At 38.8% G+C, this 23,616-nt stretch overlaps 1 protein-coding gene across 1 annotated transcript in view; it reads left to right on the top strand.

The window, feature by feature from the left end:
* The window catches only part of eefsec (eukaryotic elongation factor, selenocysteine-tRNA-specific), an 84,545-nt gene extending 62,740 nt beyond the window's left edge, over nucleotides 1-21,805 (top strand). The window contains exons 6-7 of the mRNA XM_028824246.2: nucleotides 3,890-4,046; nucleotides 21,387-21,805. Of these exons, the coding sequence (XP_028680079.1) occupies nucleotides 3,890-4,046; nucleotides 21,387-21,556 (327 nt within the window). The 3' untranslated portion in view covers nucleotides 21,557-21,805. The remainder of the gene's footprint in view (nucleotides 1-3,889; nucleotides 4,047-21,386) is intronic.
* The last annotated feature ends 1,811 nt before the right edge of the window (nucleotides 21,806-23,616 follow it).

The raw sequence follows: 23,616 nt of genomic DNA, 5'->3' as shown, positions 1-23,616 counted from the left end.
TGGTTTAAAGCGTGATAAAAAACGTGACATAAAATTGTTGCACTTTTAGGCTTAGGATTTTATATACATATAGATATAGATAGATAGATATATGTATTTATATGTGTGTGTGTATATATATATATATATATATATATATATATATATATATATATATATATATATATATATATATATATGGAAGAGAAGGTCTGTGATACGGTTTGCATATTTGCAGTTGGAGATCCACAAAGGGAGAAAAAAAAAAATGAATCACATATCATAAAATAGTTTTATTCCTGAGCTTTCAACCCCTATCTGGGGTCTTCATCAGAGGATAATGCTTAGACTTACACGAATCAAAGGCAATATACAGCATCACATTCAGTATTGGGGGGGGGGGGTCTGGTGGCATTGACTAAGTCAGTATGATCAAGGGGCGGGGGTGGTTGTATCGTTTAATTAAATTAAAGTGCATATGTCCTTCTTAAGTTGGCATATGCTGGGTTTATGTCCAAGTGTCTGTTGATGGCGTTTTCATCTGATAGCCAAGACTATATATATATATCTGTATAAAGATATATATATTTAGTGGTGCTAAGATTGAAGATTATGAGCTAATTGTTTATTGATGTCTCACACTTGGGTGGTTTATTCATGTATAATCAGTGATCTGTACTGGTCTTTTATTTCAGGGTGGTGTAGTTACCTTAAATATATCTCTAAGGCTTTGACTTGATTGCTTTGTTTGTGACCTCTCACTCAGAGAAATGGCAAGAATTATTTTCAGTGCTTTTTTTCTTCTATCGACACTGTTTTCTCTATATTTGTGGTGCCTGACACTAAAACAATAGCTAGTCTGCCAGAATCCTAGTGGTTCAGTGGTAGTGAATGAGGATACAGTTTTACCTTGGAAGCTTGTATTTTTATGTGTACTAGTTCTTCATTTAGCAATAAGTAAAGTATAATCTGTACTTGAATTGTAACTGAGAATTGTTCACAGTACTCTGCATTTGCTCTCAGTGAAGAGCGCTATACAAAAATAAGTTGTAATGTAATGTAACCTATTAACCACCCGCATTGCATGCTGTGCCAGCTGATGAATTCTCTTCCCGCTGTAAACACTGACGCCATGGCATAAGCCACAAGTCTGGGAATGGCACTGTTTAGTCACACCTGGCTGCCCCAGGAATGCCCAACAAAGCTCCTGCATCAAGTTCCCTGTCAGGCAGGGATCAGCTGCCACATTCCATGCATTACCTGGGCCAAAAACGTTGAATTTTATAACTTTTTTTTTGCAGCTCATCCATTGTAAAGGGTTACCTTTTCTAGTGGTCTGTATTTCACCCTGACTCAAATTGACTTGTTAAATTTAGTTTTGAAGGTGGCATTAAAAACGGGCTAAAGCAAAGGTGAAAAGGCTTGGTGAGGTGAACAGTCATCGGGATTGGCTACTGTCCATACCCCACAATCTGTATATTGATTGGCCTCTAATTAGTTTTGCTTAACATCATATATTGCGAAGAAAAGCAGGTTGCTTTCTTTTTTATAGTAAATGTTAACAAATATTGAACAAAAAATTCGGGAGTGGTCTCCCCTAGACTTTCTTGTATACTCAGATATGGGGATGGATATTTGAGGAGTAAACTGCAAGACAATGATTATATTTTTATATTATGTACATTAAAGAACGAACAACAAATCAAATTAATAATACGTTGAAGAATTATTATAAAAGTAAAGTTGAATAAATTGGACTCTGCAGCTGCATGAATAAAAGGTAACCACTTCCAGTTAGCAGAAATAGCCCAAAGGTTGATAGAAATGTACATTTTGTATCTACTACTTTTATGGAAGATTAGGTTGACCTAAGTAAAAGCGTTCTCAAGTTATCGTGTTTACATACACACACACAGAGACATATTTCCAAAAATGTTTCAGATTTTTTCAGTATTTTCAGACTCTGGGAGGTCTAAAACGTCAAGATTCATCAAAATCTTGACATTGGATTTTTGGACAGTTACAATACTTTCCCTAGTACTAGGGTGTTGTACCGTGTTAGCCATTATGAATGTAGAGAAAAGCCAAGCAAAATGACACCTTTTATTGGCTAACTAAAAAGATTACAATATGCAAGCTTTCGAGGCAACTCAGGCCTCTTCTTCAGGCAAGATGTACAAGATTACATCTTGCCTGAAGAAGGGGCCTGAGTTGCCTCGAAAGCTTGCATATTGTAATCTTTTTAGTTAGCCAATAAAAGGTGTCATTTTGCTTGGCTTTTCAATACTTTCCCTGTAATTCATATATGAGAAAGTAAAAATAGCACACATTTTGACATTATTTAATTTAATTAAAGAATGCTATGCAGTAATTAATAATTTAATTAATTCTTTTGCATTTATATAGCGCTTTTCTCACTACTCAAAGCGCTCAGCAATTGCAGGTTAAGGGCCTTGCTTAAGGGCCCAACAGAGCAAAGTCCCTTTTGGCATTTACGGGATTCGAATCGGCAACCTTCCGATTGCCAGTGCAGCTCCCTAGCCTCAGAGCCACCACTCCACCTACCAAAAAACAGTACCAAAATGACATATATGAAAAAGGAGATTCTACTAGGATACAATAGTTTCACCACCTTGAACTGAAGCATCTGCAAAGGATCTTTTAGTATAGTTTGCTTCAATTTCCTGCCGTGCTTTGATAGTGCTTTGGTCCACAAAGAGCAAATTAGTTTTTCCAAAGCTTGAAACTGTCACCACCATGCATAGCTATTGGTGTGGCGTTCTTGCACTGAAATGCAGTATTAGCTTTCTTCCAGATATTATTAGACTCCCAGCAGTCAGATGTCTTTGCTTATTCGAGAACTCTTGAGTAGTATCCAGATGTAAGTGAAATTCAGATGATCACTCAGTTACAGAGTAGTGCTTTCCTCCATATAGCCGCCCTCAGCAGAGGCAAGAGACTAAAACACAGCTAAGCTGTCTGATGTCCTAACTGCTTCCTGAAATAAGTCTCTGCCATTGGAACTGTGGGCCAGTAGAATGAAAGCAGTTGCTCCTAAGCTTACAAATATGAAATATGTTTATTTTTTTAAAGTGAGGGAAACTGAATGTAGTGAAGAAACTGTATGTAAGGTTATTTGGTTTTGTCAGGGCTTTACAAGAAGACATTAAATAACATTAAGAAAAGAGATATAAATTGGCCTCTTCTGTTCTGTAGGCTTTTTTTCCTTCAATGATAAATACGATAAATGTTTCCACCTATTTCTCATGCATTGGGTCTGTGAAAACCACAGTGGCACCCTGTGCTTTGGCCATGGGTTGGCGTAGACAAAGAAAACATCTACTATTACATTTTATAGTACTAATTGCTGAGGGAATCATTTTAACATTTTTTGTTTAACCACTATGGTTTCTGATTTGCAAACTGCCCATTTTACACTGTGTTTTAATTATTTTTCTCTCTTGTATAGTTTCATCACATAAGCACTTGGTCATTCTTCTTTCTAACTTGGTGCTTGAATGATGTTTGACTTTCCTTTTCAAAGAAGTCAAAAAGCTTAGGAAAAATATATTTGTAATTCCTATTTTTAGCAAATTTGGTGACACAGTGGTAAAGAAGCTAGTGTTGCTACCTCACTGATCCTACATCCAGTTGTTGCCCATGTGGAGTGTACAGGTATTGCTGCGGTTAGGTTCTCCTCTCCCCCACCCTAAATTGGGTTAGACAGGCTGAACAATATTATTTTATTTTTTTGCAATTTGACAGTGGTGTTGTCACCATATTCTTCCTCTATGTAGCAGTCATGTCGCAGCTGTGACTCTCTAGTGTTAAATTCTGCTGCTCCCAACATCTTCTTTCTGTCTGTCTGGGGAAGTGTAAAGCATTGATTCTCTGCTTTTCTCCTTGCCAGGTGTCAGATGAGTACACAGTCATTGGACGAAACCTTTTCAAGAAAGAGACCAATATTCAACTCTTTGTAGGTTTAAAAGTCACTTTGTCTACGGGAGAGAAAGGAATCATTGAAGGTGGCTTTGGGCAGAGTGGCAAGTTCAAAGTCCGCATCCCAGGTGAGTACAGCTCCTGGCGTTTGTGTCATTTCTGACCCAGATCACGTAGATTTATAAAGTGAATGCTGCGACTGACCTTCATTTTTTTTATTTTTTCTCTTTGGCTCTTGCCTTAAGCTGAACTTAAAGGCGAGAGCCACCCACACTGGCAAGTCTGTATGTGTGTTGCAGTTGAGAGGTCAGAGGTTAGATAAACAATGTTGGGTTAATAGTATAAAGGCTGCTGCACCTCATGTAAAAGTATGTCAAGAGAAAGCCGATGCTCCCAGTTGAGGGTTCTGACCTTGCTGTAACCTCTTCTTGGCCTTTCTGAACAAGCCTAAGCTTTCTTATTCACATGGTTTTAACCCCCCAAGGCTCTTGATGTCTAGATGAATCATCTAGGCACTTCCAGCTTCCAGGTTTAGTCACTCTGCTGCGATTCCAGTCTTAAATGACCTATTTTGCACAAATAATTCACCTTTCTGACTTGGAGTCTTAGAATATACCTTAGTGACCCTAAACGAGGATGAACCTTTGTACTACACGTTTTGCCTATGGATTTTCTTCTATGTCAGTGTCGCACAGTGTCATCTACAAGTGGGACTTTTTACTTAACAGAAGTGAGCAGTAGTCATTTCAAAAGCATATGAAATCTATTTGTGGTGTCCACTTTGGACAAGGATTTTGTTACCCTGTGTGTGAAAATGAAGAGTGATGTGTGGATGTGTTTGTGTGACCTCTTGTAGAAAGTTGCTATGTGTATTCTATTCTGTTCTATCTGGTGCTCACTCCCCCTTCCCTTTTTTTACTTTTTTTTCTTTTTTTAACAAATGCATTTTTTTTCTTTTAATTAAAAAAGTCTTTTGTTTCTCTTAATACAGGACCTCAAAAACCAGCTTCTGCAGAATATGAAACACAAAGCATTAAAGCTGTGCTTTTGTTTGTTGTCTCTCGCTACGAGTGATCATTCAGCCTTTTATACGATAATCTTGGTGTTTCCTGTTTTTTAAATGAAAAAATAATTACTGTCTGTTCTAAAGAATATGAAACAAATGCACCGATGAAATGCCTTTTCTGAAGCGCTGACCTGCCTTTTAAAATTGCGTCTTAATTTTAATTAAGATTTCCAAGTTTGGAAAAGAGAAGATGAAAGGGTGACAATTTTATAAACACGTTTGTGTTTTCTTCTTGGTCATGCGCAGAGAGGAATTGGAGATGAAGGTGCATTTCAAATAAAAGCATTTCTCCTCATCACTTTGCGCTGCTAAACAAGGCCACATTTAGTGTAAACTGTTGTTTACATGTCTCCAGTGTGAAATTTCGCTAATTTTCATTATGTCCACTTTTTTTTTTTTTGTTTTTTTTTGTTTTCTTCCTTTATGATACAGGTTCCCCGGTGTAATGTAGTGTACACATTTAAAATAATATTTGTTTTAAAATTTTGCTCGTAAAATAGAGTGGTAGAAGACCCTAACCCTTTACCGATTGGATACAACATTAAAACCACTAGCAGGTGAAGTGAATAACATTGATTATCTTGTTACAGTGACACCTGCCAAGGGGTGGCATATATTAGGCAGCAAATGAACAGTCAGTTCTTGAAGGTGATGTGTTGGAAGCAGGAAAAATGGTTAAATTTATGCACCTGATCAACTTTGACATTGGCCAAAATGTGATAGCTAGACGACTGTATGAGAGCAACTTCAAAATGGCAGGTCTTATTTGTAGTTCCCAGTATATAATGGATAGTACCTGCCAAAAGTGGTCGAAGGAAGGATAGATAACCGGTTAACTGGCGATAATATCATAAGGGCCCGAGGCTCATTAATGTTTGTGAGGCAAGAAGGGTAGCCGGCCTGGTTCAATTCTACACAAGTGCTACTGTAGCACAAATTTCTGAAAAACTTAATGCTGGCCATGAGAGAAAGGTGTCGGAATGCAATGTATCACAGTTAGCCGCAGACAGGTCAGAGTGCCCATGCTGACCCCTTCCCACCACTAAAAATGTCTGAAATTGACCATTGAGAAATGGAAGAAGGTGGCCAGGTTTGATGAATCATGTTTTCTTTTAGATCATGTGGTCGGCCAAGTGTATGAGTGTTGTTTACCTGGGCAGAGATGGCAACATGATACACTGTTGTCAGAGGGCAAGCTGGCAGAGGCAATGTGATGCTCTGGGAAGTGTTCAACTGGGAAACTTTTGGTTTTGTCAATCATGTGGATGATAGTTGACACGTGCTTCCTATGTAAGATTTGTTGCAGACCATGTGCACGCCTTCTTGGTATTGGTATTCCCTGATGGCAGCGGCTTCTTTCAGCAGGATAATGTACCCTGTCTCACTGCAAAAAATTGTTCAGGAACGGTTCAAGGTGTTGACATGGCCTTCAGATCTCAGTCTTAGCAAACATCTGTGGGATGTGCTTGAAAATCAAGTCTAGTCCATGGATGACCCATCTCACAAGTTATAGGACTGTAAAGATCTGCTGCTAGCATCTTGGTGCCAGATACCACAGGACACCTTCACTAGTCTTATGAAGTCCATGCCTCGAAAGGTCAGTGTTGTTTTGGTGGCACGAGGGGAACCTACAGAGTATTAGGCAGGTGGATTTAATGTTGCAGCTGGTCAGTGTATAATATGAACAGTTAGAAGGCTTTGTCTGGGAATCTGTTAAGCAGAAGTTTATGTGAATGGGTTTCCTGGTAATGTGTAATCCTTACTGATGGCAAAAATTAAACCTTTTGTAGGAAGTCTTCAGCTTCATAATGCAGCCCCAATGTTTTTAAATACAGTGCCTATAAAATTACTCACCCCAATGGGTGTTTTCAGATTTTATTATATGCAACAGTGAATCACATTGGATTTAATTTGGCATTTTTAATCAACAGAAAAAGACTCTTTAATGTCAAAATTAAAACAGATCTCTGCAAAGTTGTACGAAATTAGCTGCAAAATATATTAAAGAAAATGTGAAAACATTCAAGTTGGTGAATACTTTTTATGGGCATTGTATTTCAGATAGCTATGAAAATGAATAATGACAGCACTTTGCATAAGTAAAAATTCAGTATTTGTAAGTGTAATTCTTAATTGTTGGACAGTTGGGAGACAAAGTCAGAGAGGTGAGATTGCGTTGGTTTGGACATGTGCAGAGGAGAGATGCTGGGTATAATAAGAGAAAGATGCTAAGGATAGAGCTGCCAGGGAAGAGGAAAAGAGGAAGACCTAAGTGAAGGTTTATGGATGTGGTGAGAGAGGACATGCAGGTGAAGGGTGTAACAGAGCAAGATGCAGAGGACAGAAAGATAAGGAAGAAGATGATCCGCTGTGGCAACCTCTAACGGGAGCAGCCGAAAGAAGAAGAAGAGGAGATTGTACATTATCTGTTTTCATGCATTCAAAGAGACTCTATGGGACTGATGTAGTTAAACTGTGTAGTAAAAATAGAATCTTTTTAAAGGGTTGTCCAGTTAAAAGAATGTTTGAAATAGGTATTTGGCTGTCCCCATAGAATTGTTATCAGAACTTTAAAGTTATTAATTCCGTAAGATGGCTTAGAGTCAGTCCTCTGTGGTATACAGTTTAGTACATTTACATGATAATGTGCCTGTTTTAAAATTTCATGTGTTTGGCTAACCTTATTACAGAGTTTACTTACACCTTGGATATGGTTGGCTTAACGTTTTTGCAGAGCCAAAAAAAAAATATCCGTTGTTGTTACCCTTCTCAATGGCATTTTAGCCTTTTTGGAGCCACTGGAAGGATTGTTTAACCTTGTCAGACAGCCTAAAGCACGGTGTTCATACCCTGCCGGCAGACTGGCGCTGCATTCTGGATGCTTACTGGTACAGTACAAGGCACCCGCATGCAATGTTATCAGTTTAGGAGATTATAGCAGATAAGAGAAGCCAGACGCAGGGAGGGTGAGACATATTGATGCACACATACAAGAGTGCGTTGCTAAGCTTGATGAGTTCTGATGAGAGGGGTTTAGTCACATATGTATACACACGCACACAAATCAAAGAAATGGAAGATGATGGGGGAGCCCAGTCTGTGAGGAACAGAGACAGAAGAACATAAATATTTGCATTTAACAGGCGCATGTACACAATCAAGAAATACGAGCTGTTCCATTTGTTCTTGGTGTATGGAGGTGATGCATGCTGTAATACGCATATTTCAGGAATGGCTATGATGAGAAAAATCATCAGTAAACTGGACATGACTGAGAGAGAGTGAAAACGCATACTGACCTTGAAAGCTAAAGATGACAGAAGACACAACGTATCATGATGTTTATTTTATATATTACCTTCTACAGTCATGAAATCTTTACAAAGTAAGTGAACTTGCAGTATTCAGTCATGTGAAAACCATTTATCACATAACTAACAATCATCTAGTCCCTTCCAAGGCCTAAATTACAGTATATAACCACAGGCGACAAACCACATATAAGGGGTTATACTTTTAAAATTAAGTATACCATATTTAGAAGAAATAACTTGAAATAATTAATTCTTTGTATGAGTTTATCAGTCCTATACACGAATTACAGAAATTTTTGCCCAGTTCTCCTTCTAACACAGCTTCAGTTCATTGATGTTTGAAGGAATTTGTTTTTGTATGGTTCTCTTATGGTCCTGTCACAGCAGAGTTGTATTTTGTTTGTTTTTTTTTTTTTTTTGTTTTTTTATTTGTTTTCAAAGTACTAAAGATTTCTTTGGCAGTAAATTAACACAAGAACAGTTGGAGGCTCAGGAGACTTGATTCAATGGCAAGGTGGGTAAACATGAGAAATGTATTCAAAGTAGTCAGCTTTGATGTTTCGTAGGCCAGTAGCAAAACTGTTTTGAAAAAGAGACAAAGTAACAATAGTGCAGCCAATTATGATGTTTAAAGGCTATCCATGTTAGTAAACTTCATTGGTATCTTCTAGTTGAATTCTTTCTGGTGTTGTTTATTATTGTAATATTAATTCAGGCCAAAATGATATCCTTTGCTCCTAGATTCATGAAATCATTCGAAATGCCCCACAAGACAGGATCTTGCAAATAATGCTTTAGAAGGATAGTTACTGCGGGATGTGTATATATTATATATAATATATACATACATACAGTGGGTATAGAAAAGAATCACCCCTTTCGAAATATTCCCATTTTTTTTGCTTTACAGCCTTAAATGAAAACTCACAAACCAATATTTTTTCCAGATTTACTTATTTAATGCAATCTATAACATCCAAGTGAAAGATATCACAGCTATAGTTCAGAATAATTAAAAAAAATAAAAAACAAGAAATACTGAGATTAATAAAGTATTACCCCCCTCCTAAACTCAATCAGGTCTAAGTGCCCACCATTTCCATTGCAGACCATGGTTACTGGCTTCCACCTGTGATCAGTTGTAATCAGTGTGATTACTGAAGCTGTTCCTGGAGCATTCCCTTGCTTGGTAGTGCAACTGACACCTAACAACTGACAATGGGTGGCAAGCCACTTTCAAAAGATCTCAGGGATAGAGTTGTGGACGGACATGAGGCAGGAGATTGATACAAAAAATCTCAAAGGCTTTATCAATCTCAAGGAGCACAGTCCATAGTAAAGAAGTGACAAGTGTTTGGTACTACTAGAGCCCTCCCTGGATCCGGCTGTCCCTCCAAATTGAATGGAAGAGTAAAGAGGAAACTTGTAAGAGAGGATACCAAGAGGCCAATGGCCACTTTGAAGGAGTTACAGGATTTTATGGCAAAGAGTGGTCATTGTGTGCATGTGACAACAATTTCACAAGCACTCCACAATTGTGGCGTGTTCGGGAGGGTCACAAGGAAAAAGACACTTCTCAAGAAAGGCCACATTAAGGCTCATTTGAGCTTTGCCAGAATGTACCTTGAAGATTCTGATGCCAAGTAGAAAAAGGTCTTATGATGAGACCAAAATCAAAGGTATACCTGGCAGAAATCCAATGTAGCTCACCATCCACAACACACCATACTTACTGTAAAGCATGGAGGTGGCAGCATCCTGTTGTGGGGGTGTTTCTCTGTCGCAGGGCCTGGGGCTCTCGTTAGGGTAGAAGGAAAAATGGATGGGGCAAAATATCATCAAATTCTTGAGGAAAACCTGCTACCCTCTGCCAGAAAGTTGAAGATGGGCAGAATGTTCACCTTTCAACACGACAACGACCCAAAGCACACAGAAAAATTGACCACACAGTGGCTGAAGGAGAAAAAAGTGAATGTCCTTGTGTGGCCCAGTCCGAGCACAGACCTAAATCCCATTGAAAATCTGTGGAAAGATTTGAAGATAGCAGTCCACCAACGCTCACCATCCAATTTGAGTGAACTTTAACAGTTCCGTAAAGAAGAGTGGGCCAATATTGCTCAACCTATATGTGCAAAGCTGATAGAGAAGTATCCCAACAGACTCAAGGCTATCATTAAAGCAAAAGGTAGTTCAACAAAATATTGACATTGGGTTGATTCTTTATTAATCTCAGTATGTCTTGTTTCTGATTTTTTTTATAATTTTTCTGAACTGCAGCTGTGATATCTTTCACTTGGATTTTATAGGTTGCATTGAGTAAGTAAAGCTGAGAAGAAATATTTTTGTGTGTGTTTTCATTTAAGGCTGTAAAGCAAAAAAAAAAAGGTAATATTTCGAGGGGGGAGGATTCTTTTCTATACCCACTTTATATTTATGTATGTGTGTGTGTGTGTATATATATATATATATATATATATATATATATATATATATATATATATATATATATATATGTATCTATAATAATAAAAGGCAAAGCCCTCACTGACTGACTGACTGACTCACTCATCACTAATTCTCCAACTTCCCGTGTAGGTGGAAGGCTGAAATTTGGCAGGCTCATTCCTTACAGCTTACTTACAAAAGTAAGGCAGGTTTCATTTCGAAATTCAAAGCGTAATGGTCATAACTGGAACATATTTTTTGTCCATACACTGTAATGGAGGAGGCGGAGTCACGTATCGCGTCATCACGCCTCCTACGTAATCACGTGAACTAAAAACAAGGAAGACATTTACAGCACGAGTCACACGCGGGAACGAAGGTAAATGACGTTAATTTTTGACTTTTAATACTGTGTAAGCATACATATTAACACGTGCAATTAAACGTGTGCATTTACGGGGTGATTTCTCAGGCTTAAAAGCTCACCTTTTATCAAACGCGGGAAGAAAGGTAACTGACGTTGTTCACTGTCTTTTAATACTGTGTAACCATACATATTAACACATGTCCAATTAAACGTGTGCATTTACGGGGTGATTTCTCAGGCTTAAAAGCTCGCCTATTACTAAAAAGGTAAATGCAAAACTATTTTCAATCAGTTTATTGAAACACTCCCGTTAAGGATTGCAATAACATATTCGCGAGATAAAACAAGGAAGTAGGGGGAAATGGAGGAACAGCCGCAAACAGCGAAGAGCAACAAATTAATTAAACAATTGAGAACGGAGCGAGTTAAGCATACAAGCATGTTCATAAGGGAAACAAAGCACGGTGTAAAACGTAAGTTTCAATTAAGTTTATAGAAACGCTCCCGCTGCGGATTGCAATAACATATTCGCGAGATAAAAGTTTAATGAGAAGACACGAGGTATAAACGAACCACACGCCGTGGCGCAACGTTAGGGGCAACAGTTTCAACCATTCTATGATCTGCTTCTCGCAACTGAAAGACGGCACATGGCGGATGTTAGCCGACTTGCTGACCGCAACGTTAGGGGCTTCAACTATGGCGCTGACGCCACATCTCAGTGCCAACACTTTGCAGACTGTACTTAAAAGACACGCCCTCCTCACTGGACAGTTAAAAACACCAATCAAACTAACGATGACATCAAGTATTACCCAATCCAAAGTAGGAAAGGAGGCATCTTCATAAAATGCGTGTGGGATGATTTGCATGAGACGCTGCTTTAAAAAAAAAAATGATAAAAAAAATACGGGATAAATCCCGTCCAGTACTGATTCAAAACGGGACGCGCAATTTCATTCTCAAACGCGGCACGATTCCGTATTTTAAAGGACGGGTGGCAACCCTACAGTGCCAGGTAACCACCCATACAATCAGATTGTGATTCAGACTAGGAATGCAATGAATGTAATTACCCCGATCTACATACAAGGCGAAAGTCTTGCAACATTCAAAGATGATGGTTTGGGATAAGTACACCATACAACATAAAAGAGCTTATGAAGCCTTGAACCGAAAAAAGCAAGATCTCAGAGATTGTAAAAAAAAAAAATAGGAGGTAATGTCGTTTTACTCGCTGTAGATTTTAGTCAAACATTACAGTTATTCCACGAGGGAGACCAGCAGATGAACTCAACGCGTGTTTAAAATCCATGCTTCTCCCACGCTCGGTTATATGTCGCGTGTTCTCGGGTAGGTGCACCAAAAAATTTATACATTTAAGCATGTCATGGGCAAACAAAAAATGAGGTATACCCGAAGGCACTGCAGTAATACTTCATGTAACTTTACTTCTTAAATGTTAATGTTTTACTGTTTAATAATTTATACGCTTCTTATATGTTGTTCAAATTCTTTTATCAAAATACCACTGACAGCGCAATGCACGATAACATGGAGTGAATACACCATACGCATCCGCCCACGGCTGCCCTGCTGTGCGCAGATAGGAGTTGATTCTACAATAAAATAAAATAAAGATTAAAACAGTAAAACAATCATCACCCATAAAGCGTGTGTGTGTGTATATATGTGTATATATATATGTTGATATGTGGATGTGTATATGTATATATATATATATATATATATATATATATAAATGTAGATATGTATATATATGTGTATATGTATATGTATATATATGTTTATATGTGTGTGTGTGTATTTTATACATATAAAACACAGCAACACTCATAACAATGACAACACAATTACATTGACAATCATGTTACGTTATTTTTAAAATGTTTCCTTTTTTTTTCATAACCTCTTTAACACACTACTTCTCCGCTGCGAAGCGCGGGTATTTTGCTAGTGTATATATATATGTATATATATGTATGTATATATATATGTGTATATATGTATGTATGTATATATATATGTGTATATATGTATGTATGTATATATATATGTGTATATATATATGTATGTATATATATATGTGTATATATGTATGTATGTATATATATATGTGTATATATGTATGTATGTATATATATATGTGTATATATGTATGTATGTATATATATATGTATATACTGTATGTGTATATATATAATATATTTAATGTGTGTGTGTGTATACACACACATAAATACAATATTTTGGTGAAGAGAGCTACTGTCTTGAGGTTAGAAATGCATACAGTATGTAAGTATTCTCTGGAAATCAGAGTTGCAAGAAAAGCTCCAGTTGTTAATAGCGGGAATCCAAGTCATGATGACACTGAATTAAATGAGCACTAATGTGCAGACTTTAGCCTTCGTTATATCTGGCATTAGTAATTTGTGTCAAGGTTTCATCCAGGTTTAATTTAGCCAGATTACGTTTTTCCCCAGTGGCCACTTCGTATTCAAATAGAAATCCTGTGGCACATTTCCTTTGCTAGAGTTAAATCTGCTTATAATTATGTGGTTTTTATATATGGATATAAAGTACATTGACATCTACACTTGTGTTAAATTTGTTCGTCATTTGTTTCAGACCTCCTTCAAATGTGTGCACTAACATCTTTTACTGTGGTCAAGTGCTATCAAATAAGGGCCTTTCAATCCTTATATAATCGCAGCTAGAGCTGTGTCTATATACTCTGGAAAAACATCAGCACTATTCTCAGTGGGTGTGGGGCTCCACCAAGGCTGTACTTTGTCACCTATCCTGTTTGTGATTTTCAGGGGCAGGAAATCAAGGCGCAGCTGGAGGAGGGAGGGTGTCCAGTTCGGTGGCCTTAGAACTGAGTCACTGCCATTTGCAGATGACATGGTCCTGTTGCCTTCATTGGGCTGTAAAGTCCATTTGTAATGGATTGAGACCAAGTATGAATTGGCAGGGATGAGGATCAGCATCTACAAATACAAGCCCTTGGTCCTCAGTAGGATAAGGATGTTTTGTCCTCTCTGAATGGGAGGTGAGTTACTGCCACAAGTGGAGGAGTTTAGGTATCTCAAAGTCTTGTTTCTAAGTAAAGGGGAAAGGGAAGGTAAAATCGACTGACAGATAGGGGCTTGGGAGCACATGTTATGCCATCACTTATACTGATCTGTAGCGGTGAAAAAGGAAATGAACCCCAAGGCAAAGCTCTTGATTTTCCAGTTGACCTACAGTATTGTGCAAAAGTTTTAGGCAGGTGTGAAAAAATGCTGTAAACAAAGAATGCTTTCAGAAATATAAATAATGATTGTTTATTGTTATCAATTTACAAAATGCAAAGTGAGCGAACAAAAGTAAAATCTAAATCAATATTTGGTGTTACTACCTTTTGCCTTCAAACCAGCATCAATTCTTATAGGTACACTTGCACAAAGTCGGGGATTTTGTAGGATTATAGTCGGGTGTATGATCAACCAATTATACCAAACAGGTGCTAATGATCATCAATGTCACACGTAGGTTGAAACACAGTCATTAACTGAAACAGAAACAGCTGTGTAGGAGGCTTAAAACTGGGTGAGGAACAGACAAACTCTGCTACCAAGGTGAGGTTGTGGGAGACAGTTTCATGTCATGGCAAGATTGAGCACAGCAACAAGACACAAGGTAGTTATACTGCATCAGCAAGGTCTCTCCCAGACAAACATTTCAAAGCAGACTGGGGTTTCAAGATGTGCTGTTCAAGTTATTTTGAAGAAGCATAAAGAAACGGGCAACGTTGAGGATCGTAGACGCAGTGGTCGGCCAAGGAAACTTAGTGCAGCATATGAAAGACACATCAAGCTTCTTACCCTTCAAAATCAGAAGATGTCCAGCAGTGCCATCAGCTCAGAACTGGCAGAAACCAGTGGGACCCAGGTACACCCATCTACTGTCCGGAGAAGTCTGGCCAGAAGTGGTCTTCATGGAAGAGTTGCAGCCAAAAAGCCATACCTCCGACGTGGAAACAAAGCCAAGCGACTCAAGTATGCACGAAAACATAGGAACTGGGGTGCAGAAAAATGGCAGCAGGTGCTCTGGACTGATGAGTCAAAATTTGAAATATTTGGCTGTAGCAGAAGGCAGTTTGTTCGTCGAAGGGCTGGAGAGCGGCACAATAATGAGTGTCTGCAGGCAACAGTGAAGCATGGTGGAGGTTTCTTGAACGTTTGGGGCTGCATTTCAGCAAATGGAGTTGGAGGTCAGGATTAATGGTGTTCTCAATGCTAAGAAATACAGGCAGATACTTATCCATCATGCAATACCATCAGGGAGGCGTATGATTGGCCCCATATTTATTCTGCAGCAGGACAACGACCCCAAACATACAGCCAAAGTCATTAAGAACTGTGTTCAGCGTAAACATGAACAAGAAGTCCTGGAAGTGATGGTATGGCCCCCACAGAGCCCTGATCTCAACATCATCAAGTGTATCTGGGATTACATGAAGAGACAGAAGGATGTGAGGAAGCCTACATCCACAGAAGATCTGTGGTTAGTTCTCCAAGATGTTTGGAACAACCTACCAGCCGAGTTCCTTCAAAAACTGTGTGCAAGTGTACCTAGAAGAATTGATGCTGTTTTGAAGGCAAAGGGTGGTCACACCAAATATTGATTTGATTTAGATTTCTCTTTTGTTCATTCACTGCATTTTGTTGATTGATGAAAATAAATGATTAACACTTTCATTTTTGAAAGCATTCTTTGTTTACAGCATTTTTTCACACCTGCCTAAAACTTTTGCACAGTGCTGTATATCCCTACCCTCACCTGTGGTCATGAGCTTTGGGTAATAAGCGAAAGAACGAGATTTTGGATACAGTGAACTTTCTCCACAGGGTGGGTGGACTCTTCCTTAGAAACAGGGTGAGAAGCTCAGACATCCGTGAGACATTCGGAGTAGAGCTGCAGACCCGCATTGAGTGGAACCAGTCTAGGTGATTCGGACATCTGATACAGATATCTCCTGGACGCCTCCCTGTGGAGGTTTAATAGACACAACTAGCTGAGATGACACCGTGCGGAAGACCCAGGCCTCGCTGGGATGATTATATCTCTTAGATGGCCTGGGAAAACCTTGGAATCCCACAGCATGAGTTGGCACATGTGGATGCAGAAAGGTACATACCGTATGGGCCTCACTGCTAAGACTGTTGCTTGCCCCTGCGACCCGGTCCTGGATAAACGGTGGAAAATGAATGAATGAATTAATTAATCAATCAATCGCTAAATGATTATGATCGATTCACTGAAAGTGTATATTGATGGCAGGTGTAAAGGGGGAGTTTCAGTTTCATTTAATGTATGTATGAATGTGATATATACTGTGCACAGAATAGACAAATTGAAAACAGTGCTTACACATCCTCTGGCATTCCAGTATTTGTCCTCCATCAGCCAGCTTTTTTGACACTTGACAGGGTGGTTCATAGACTCTTGGAATATTTGCCACATCCTGGTCTTGGTCCTCTCATCTGTGTGAACCTAAAGGAAATCAAGATTCATTTCACCTTCAGCACTCAGTGTTTGTGTTCCTTAGCCTACTGTTACTACACCATATGTTTCTGCAGTAGAAGAGTTTCATGTCTTTGACTGCTGTGTCTGTCCAGTGACAAGTACCATGAATTATGCATTCTGACAGCCCACTTTAGTTGTCATTGTTGCACTCAAAGGTAGTTTACTAACTGAAAGATGTTTTTTTTTCTGTGCAAATAGTGTTGGCATTTCATTGAACTCTTTTAACAGTTTCCAGTACTGTATCTGAGTACAGGGCTGCCATTGAAGTGAGTTTTTTTGGATGATGGCACTTTATTCCTTCTGTGACAATGTTCTGTTCACAAATCCAAGCAGTGCTGCTGTTTCCAGTAAAATCACATAAGCATATATTTCCCTTTAATGCAGCATGCAGATTAAAGCATAAATCTCTAGTCTTGTGAGTTTTTTTGTAAGTGTTTCACTTACCTTGTCATATGTGTTGTGCACATGTCTTCTCACATCATCATGGACACTACCATACCATACTAATACAGAAAGTGAACCAATTGGGAAAACTCAAGAAAAAATAAAAGACCATTTCTTTGATTGTGAAACCAGAAGTGATACAGTCTAAGTGAAGTGTTTTATTAAATATTATTTAATAAGGGGCAATGGCTCATTAGGGTATATTTTGATGACTAATGAATTGGTAAACTAATCCTGCCAATTTTCAAGTAGCTCAGAGTTACTTCAACAAAAATTAAGGTCATTTTTAGGGACAGGGATTTCTTAAAACTGTTTGTCATTTAAATTAATTGTAATTAGGTGTTCACATTACAAAAATTCTCTACAAAAGAGTATTCAGGAATAGATTAGCTCCTTTGTACCGTGTTAGTGCCCTCCACACTGATATAAGGTATAATCATTAAAATGCTAAATGCCATTGCTTCAGGTGATTATGATACAACTCACTCAAAAAATAAAATAACTTTTTCTGACTATAAAATAGAGATACTTAAGTACACCTAATATCAGATACTTTAAAATTCCTACTTGAATAGATTTCTCGTGGACAACTGAAGTAATTTTCCAGAAAGGTCTCTCTATCTTTACTCCGGTATAACCGTTGGGTACTTCACTGGTGTGACTTGAGCAGTTACTTACATAAGAAGGGATATATATCTATTACAAGGTGCATTTCCATCCTCCATTGTATTAAGATATCTGAATGTGTACCTAAGGAGCTCAGAATTTAATACTTTCTTTAAAAACATATTTTTTGGGGACTATTAAAATGTGATGTTTACTAACAAGATACAGAAACAGTTATGCTGCTACTGAAAGGGAGATTTCCAAGTAGAAGTTTGCATAGAACTTGTTTAGTTTCTTTCCAATCTTATAATCATGGATTTCCATTTGCTGCCCTGTTGCTTACATGCTGCAGTATGGATTTTTTTTCCAGTAGCATTTGAAGAGTGGCATTCTGATGTGTAAACCCACATCCAGAACCATTCTTTTCTGTTTCAGTTATATTTTCAGATATCCACACAGTGTGTAGAGAGAGAGAGGTGGAGGTTAGGAGCGTGTGCTGATACAGTGTGTTGCCGCACCCACCACATGACAAACCACCTCGTGATCCCAGATTAGGACCCAAGTGCAGCCATGCAATGGGTGACACCTCAGCACCACACTAGTTCAGATGAAATGGAACAGTGTGAGGTTTTTTTTATGGTGGCTGAAGTGCCAACTCTGCCACCAATCCCCAAGTTTTTCCTGTAGGTTGGAGGGCCTTCTTGCACAGCTGGATGCAAGTAAACGTCATACCCAGGACAGAGCAATTACAGGTTAACGGCCTTGGAGTGGATTTTGGAGATCTGAACCAGCAACCTTCCGATTGCCCGTGCAGATCCCTAGCCTCAGAGCCACCACTGGGCCCTATTTGGGAACTGTCAGTATTCTTGGAAAGTGTAGGGAAGTGTAAGGAAGATACTTAAATTACGCTTGCATGCATTTTATTACATACTATCTTTGAAGTTATTCAAGCCTTGCAAGTGCTAGATTATGAGCAGATATTGGAGGGAAGGGAAATTTATTTGTAAATACCACATATCTGTATAACCATTACAGTAATCTCAGTAGCATACAGGACTTAGGTTGGGATCATTACCTTGTTTATACAAAACATTGCTTTTATATCTAAAATAGTTTAAAAATGATCTGGCATTCAGTATTTAAAGAAGATAATCTGAATCTGTTTTCCATTATTTATTGAATGGCAACATGTCTTTTACTAGCAATGAGAGCATCCAAACATTTCCTCTAATTATTAATCAGTTTCATTGTCTGCTTTGAAGAATTTTAACCATTCTTTCTGCCAAAAGTTTTAAGTTTTGTTTCAGGTTTTTTGCTGTCATGTATGTACAGCCATTTGGAAGATTATTTTGGAATGAGTTTCATACTAGAGAACCCCTTCATGGCTTAAATTAAACTAGGTCCTTATGTTATCCTCTAGAATGCTATTATCATTATAACTCAGTATTCATTATCTAATAATGTTGAGTTGTCTCAGTACACAGGCAGGAAAAAAATATGCTACTGCTACTATAGTCTTTGACGAGTGTCTGGATTCTGGATGGAGGTATTTTTGACCATTCTTCCATACAAAATCTCTTCAGTTCAGTTTGATGGCTGCTGAGCATGGACAGCCTGCTTCAAATCATCCCATAGATTTTCGATTATATTCAAGTCATGGGACTGTGACGGCCATTCCAGAACATTGTACTTCTCTCTGCGTGAATGCCTTTATAGATTTCAAACTGTGTTTTGGGTCATTGTCTTGTTGGAATATCCAACCCCTGCGTAACTTCAACTTTGTGACTGATGCTTGAACATTATCCTGAAGAAGTTGATATTGGGTTGAATTCATGCGACCCTCGACTTTAACAAGGGCCCCAGTCCCTGAACTAGCCACACAGCCCCACAGCATGATGGAACCTCCACCTAATTTGACAGTAAGTAGCAGGTGTTTTTCTTGAATTGTGGTGTTCTTCTTCCTCCATGCAAAGCGCTTTTTGTTCTGACCAAATAACTCATTTTTGTCTCGTCAGTCCAAAGCACTTTGTTCCAAAATTAATCTGGCTTGTCTAAATGAGCATTTGCATGCAACAAGCGACTCTGTTTGTGGCGTGAGTGCAGAAAGGGCTTCTTTCTCATCACCCTGCCATACAGATATTCTTTGTGAAAATTGCACTGAATTGTAGAACGATGTACAGTTACGCCATCTGCAGCAAGATGTTCTTGCAGGTCTTTGGAGGTGATCAATGGGTTGTCTGTAACCATTCTCACAATCCTGCGCATATGCCGCTCCTGTATTTTTCTTGGTCTGCCAGACCTGGGTTTAACAGCAACTGTGCATGTGGCCTTCCATTTCCTGATTACATTCCTTACAGTTGAAACTGACAGTTTAAACCTCTGAGATGGCTTTTTGTAGCCTTCCCCTAAACCATGATACTCAACAATCTTTGTTTTCAGATCTTTTGAGAGTTGCTTTGAGGATCCCAAGCTTTCACTCTTCAGAGGAGAGTCAAAGGGAAGCACAACTTGCAATTGACCACCTTAAATACCCTTTTTCATGATTGGACACACCTGTCTATGAAGTTCAAGGCTTAACGAGCTAATCCAACCAATTTGGTGTTGCAAGTAATCAGTATTGAGCAATCACATGCATTCAAATCAGCAAAATTACAAGGGGACCCACATTTTTGCATAGCCAGTTTTTCACATTTTTTTCACAATTTCATACAACTAAATACTGCTTCACTAAAAATCTTTGTTTGGAAAACACCCCAGTACTCAGATGTTCATAGGAAATGAAAGACATACCACTGTTATCTTTTTTGTTGAAAGTAAATTATTATGCAGGCTGAGAGTAGTTCCCGAACTTTTTTTATATGACTGTAATAATCTAAGAAGCAAGAAAAATCAGTACTTACTTTAATGAACCACTGCAGGATCAACTTCCCAGCCCCGCAATGTATTGGCAGAGGGCAGACTTTAATAATAATAATAATAATAATTCATTACATTTATATAGCGCTTTTCTCAGTACTCAAACAGCTATCCACACAGGGAGGAACCGGGAAGCGAACCCACAATCTTCCACAGTTTCCTTACTGCAAAGCAGCAGCACTACCACTGCGCCACTCACCGGTGATAACAAGGTGGGCCCACCCACGGTACAAAAGAGAGCAGAGCAATAAAGGGAAACCTCAAAAACTGAGCAAAAATACATAAATTACAATTAACCTGACAAATATTGATTTAAAAACAAAGAAGTCACAAAAAAGGAAATAAATATAAGCCAGGGAACAGACTCTGGCTGTAACATTTCAACAAATATTTAGTATCACCATGCCTTAAATTTTTTTTCATTTGTAGATATTTCTTTGCAAATTAGCTTTTTGCTTTGATATTTTTTTTTTTTTTTTTTTTTTTTGTGGTCTTTCCGCAGCGGTGAGCATTTGCAGACCTTTTTCTGATGTCGTCAGAGGCCTTTTTAGGTTGTGGCGTTATGTATTCTGTGTGGGTATGTGGATGGTATTTAGTATTTATGACCAAACTGATAAATCAAAAATACATACATTCTATATTTCTGGCAATGCTGGACACCATGATAGTATGGACGGAGTTGAAAATATTAAAATCTTTTTTTCTTTGTTTTCTGCAGAGGGTCTATCTGCCAGTACCAAGGAATTGCTTTCTGCCACAACACGGAAGAAATCCAAAGGGGAGCCCACTAAATCTGAGGAGCCAAAGTCTGATGTGCATCCCGTCAGTATCAACTTAAGCTTCAAGAAATTTGTTTTTGATCCTCAGAAGAAGATGGTGCAGACATGATGATATAGCTGCCAGGAACAGCATTTTTCAAAATGTGACCAATTGACCATGATGCCTTAGCATGTAGGGTAGCCGTTGTGAAGAACTCCACTTTGCCTATATCATGTCTGGATAATGTTTCTTGCACTAAATGAATTTCACTCCTAATAAACAATTGTTTCTGGAGTGAAGAACTTTGAATGAATACCTGTTCCCTCAATCTTAAGTAATTTTAGCTCTTCAGAGGATGTCCAAAGCTAAAAATAAATTTGTTTTATCAAGTTCCCTTATAAGATCCTGTTTCTTTCCAAGTCATAGTACCTTCTAGTTAATCTATTGACTTCTATGGCCCTTTGATCCTGGTTACTCTTGTCACAGGCTGTGCTTGGCTCTAGTTGCTTTATAGAACGTTGTTTCTCTGGTCACATTTTCTTTTAATTTTCAGGGCCTCTTGATGCAGATTTTACGGAGTCGGACTTACAGACTTTCACAGGCTTAAATAGATCCCAGGTCTTCAACAGTTAGAGTGCATTGGCTGCTTGTTGCCTACTTCCTAATGTCCCAGGGTGCTCTCTCTTCATGTTTCCTTTGTTGCATGTCATACTTTCCATCTCCAGGTCCTCCACTAACTAAATTTCCTCTTTCCAGTTGTGATATTAACCCCAAGAATATGTTGTCCTGTGTGCACTGGTTCCCAGTTTCTCTTATTACAGACTGCGATAAGATGGTTTCTAGCTGCTCTCAGCTCAGACCATGTAGTTCCTGAGATCCTCTGCTAATTAAATGTTCATAAATTTTGCTAAGTTTCAATTGTTTTTGTGACTGGCTAGAACCTTTTTAATTAAGGGTGCCCAGGCTTCTGGTTCATGTTGTCAAAGGTCATGCTGACTCTACTGGCTTCAGTTACTATTTTTAGAGGTAATATTGTCCCCCAGGTTATCAACAGACACTGGGTCTCCAGGTGGAAGGTTGCTGTTACTCTCGTTTCCTCTCATCAGCATCCAATCCCCGTCTTGTACTTCATGTTCCACTAGTTACTAATGGATATGAGTGTCCCGAGCTGCTGTTTTAGAGATGGCAGCTATCACAAGACAGTAATGTTCACTGGCCCAAGTGAATCTGATCATTTATTCTCAGTTACAGTTGAGGTTGACAGGCTGTTTTCTTGAAAAGCTGGAAACCTTATCGAGTTGCTGTAATGGAATGGACTGGGGAATTTTATAAAGCTTTGTCCAGGTCGTTTTTCTGGCAGGAGGATTTGAGTGTCTGAGTAAACAAATGTTGGCATGGCTTTGAGTCCTAAGCTGTCCTTTGCTGTTATATTGGCAAAGGGTGTCAAAGGCCTTGGAAAGACTCTTGGTGTGCGGCTTCTCAAAATTTATATCCATTGGACTGCCTTGTGTGCATGAGGCAGGGGATAGAGAATCCTGTTTTTTTTTTGTTTTATTTTTAAATGAGTCAAAGCTGAACTCAACATGCATTAAATGAATGGGTCAAAAACTAGATGCTCACTTGCATCCATTAGAATTTTCACATTTTAACTGGCTTAATGCTTCCAAGATGAAGCAGCTGCTATGTCGTGTGCTCTGAGTGGCCACGGATGGCCGGTATCTGCACTGGAATCGCTGAAACCCGAGCTGGCCATTAAGGACAAGAGAAGGCTCCTTAGTCTGCCTGGCAGGGAGGGCCGTGGGCTGTATGTATCCTGCTGACTGACAGCTCTTTTACTTTTATCTCTTGTGCTCCAGCAAAGAGACTGGGCAGGCAACTAGATCTTTCCAGATGTAAGATACAAAGTCCTCATGGGTTGGGGGGGGGGGAGAGAAGGGGGTCATATTAGATGCAGTCCCTTTTTTTGTTCATTCTGTCAAAATCCCCATTTGGCTGACAGGAAAAATATATTCTTAAGAGGTGCTGCTGAATAACAAGCTATGTCTGGGGCTGTGCAGGACTTGCAGACGTCGCCAGACCACCGGGGACTGCAAGAGGAGCATCTGAAACCTGAAGAAGGATAGAGGTAAGAAATCAAATAGTTGTGTTTTCAGTGCCACAGGGCACGGGATGTGATGCTTGAATGGCTG

The sequence above is a fragment of the Erpetoichthys calabaricus genome, chromosome 18 (assembly GCF_900747795.2).
Source record: "Erpetoichthys calabaricus chromosome 18, fErpCal1.3, whole genome shotgun sequence".
NCBI classification, from domain to species: Eukaryota; Metazoa; Chordata; class Cladistia; order Polypteriformes; family Polypteridae; genus Erpetoichthys; species Erpetoichthys calabaricus.
The sequence above is the reverse complement of the archived record's forward strand: the minus strand, read 5'-3'. Positions and strand labels throughout refer to the sequence as shown.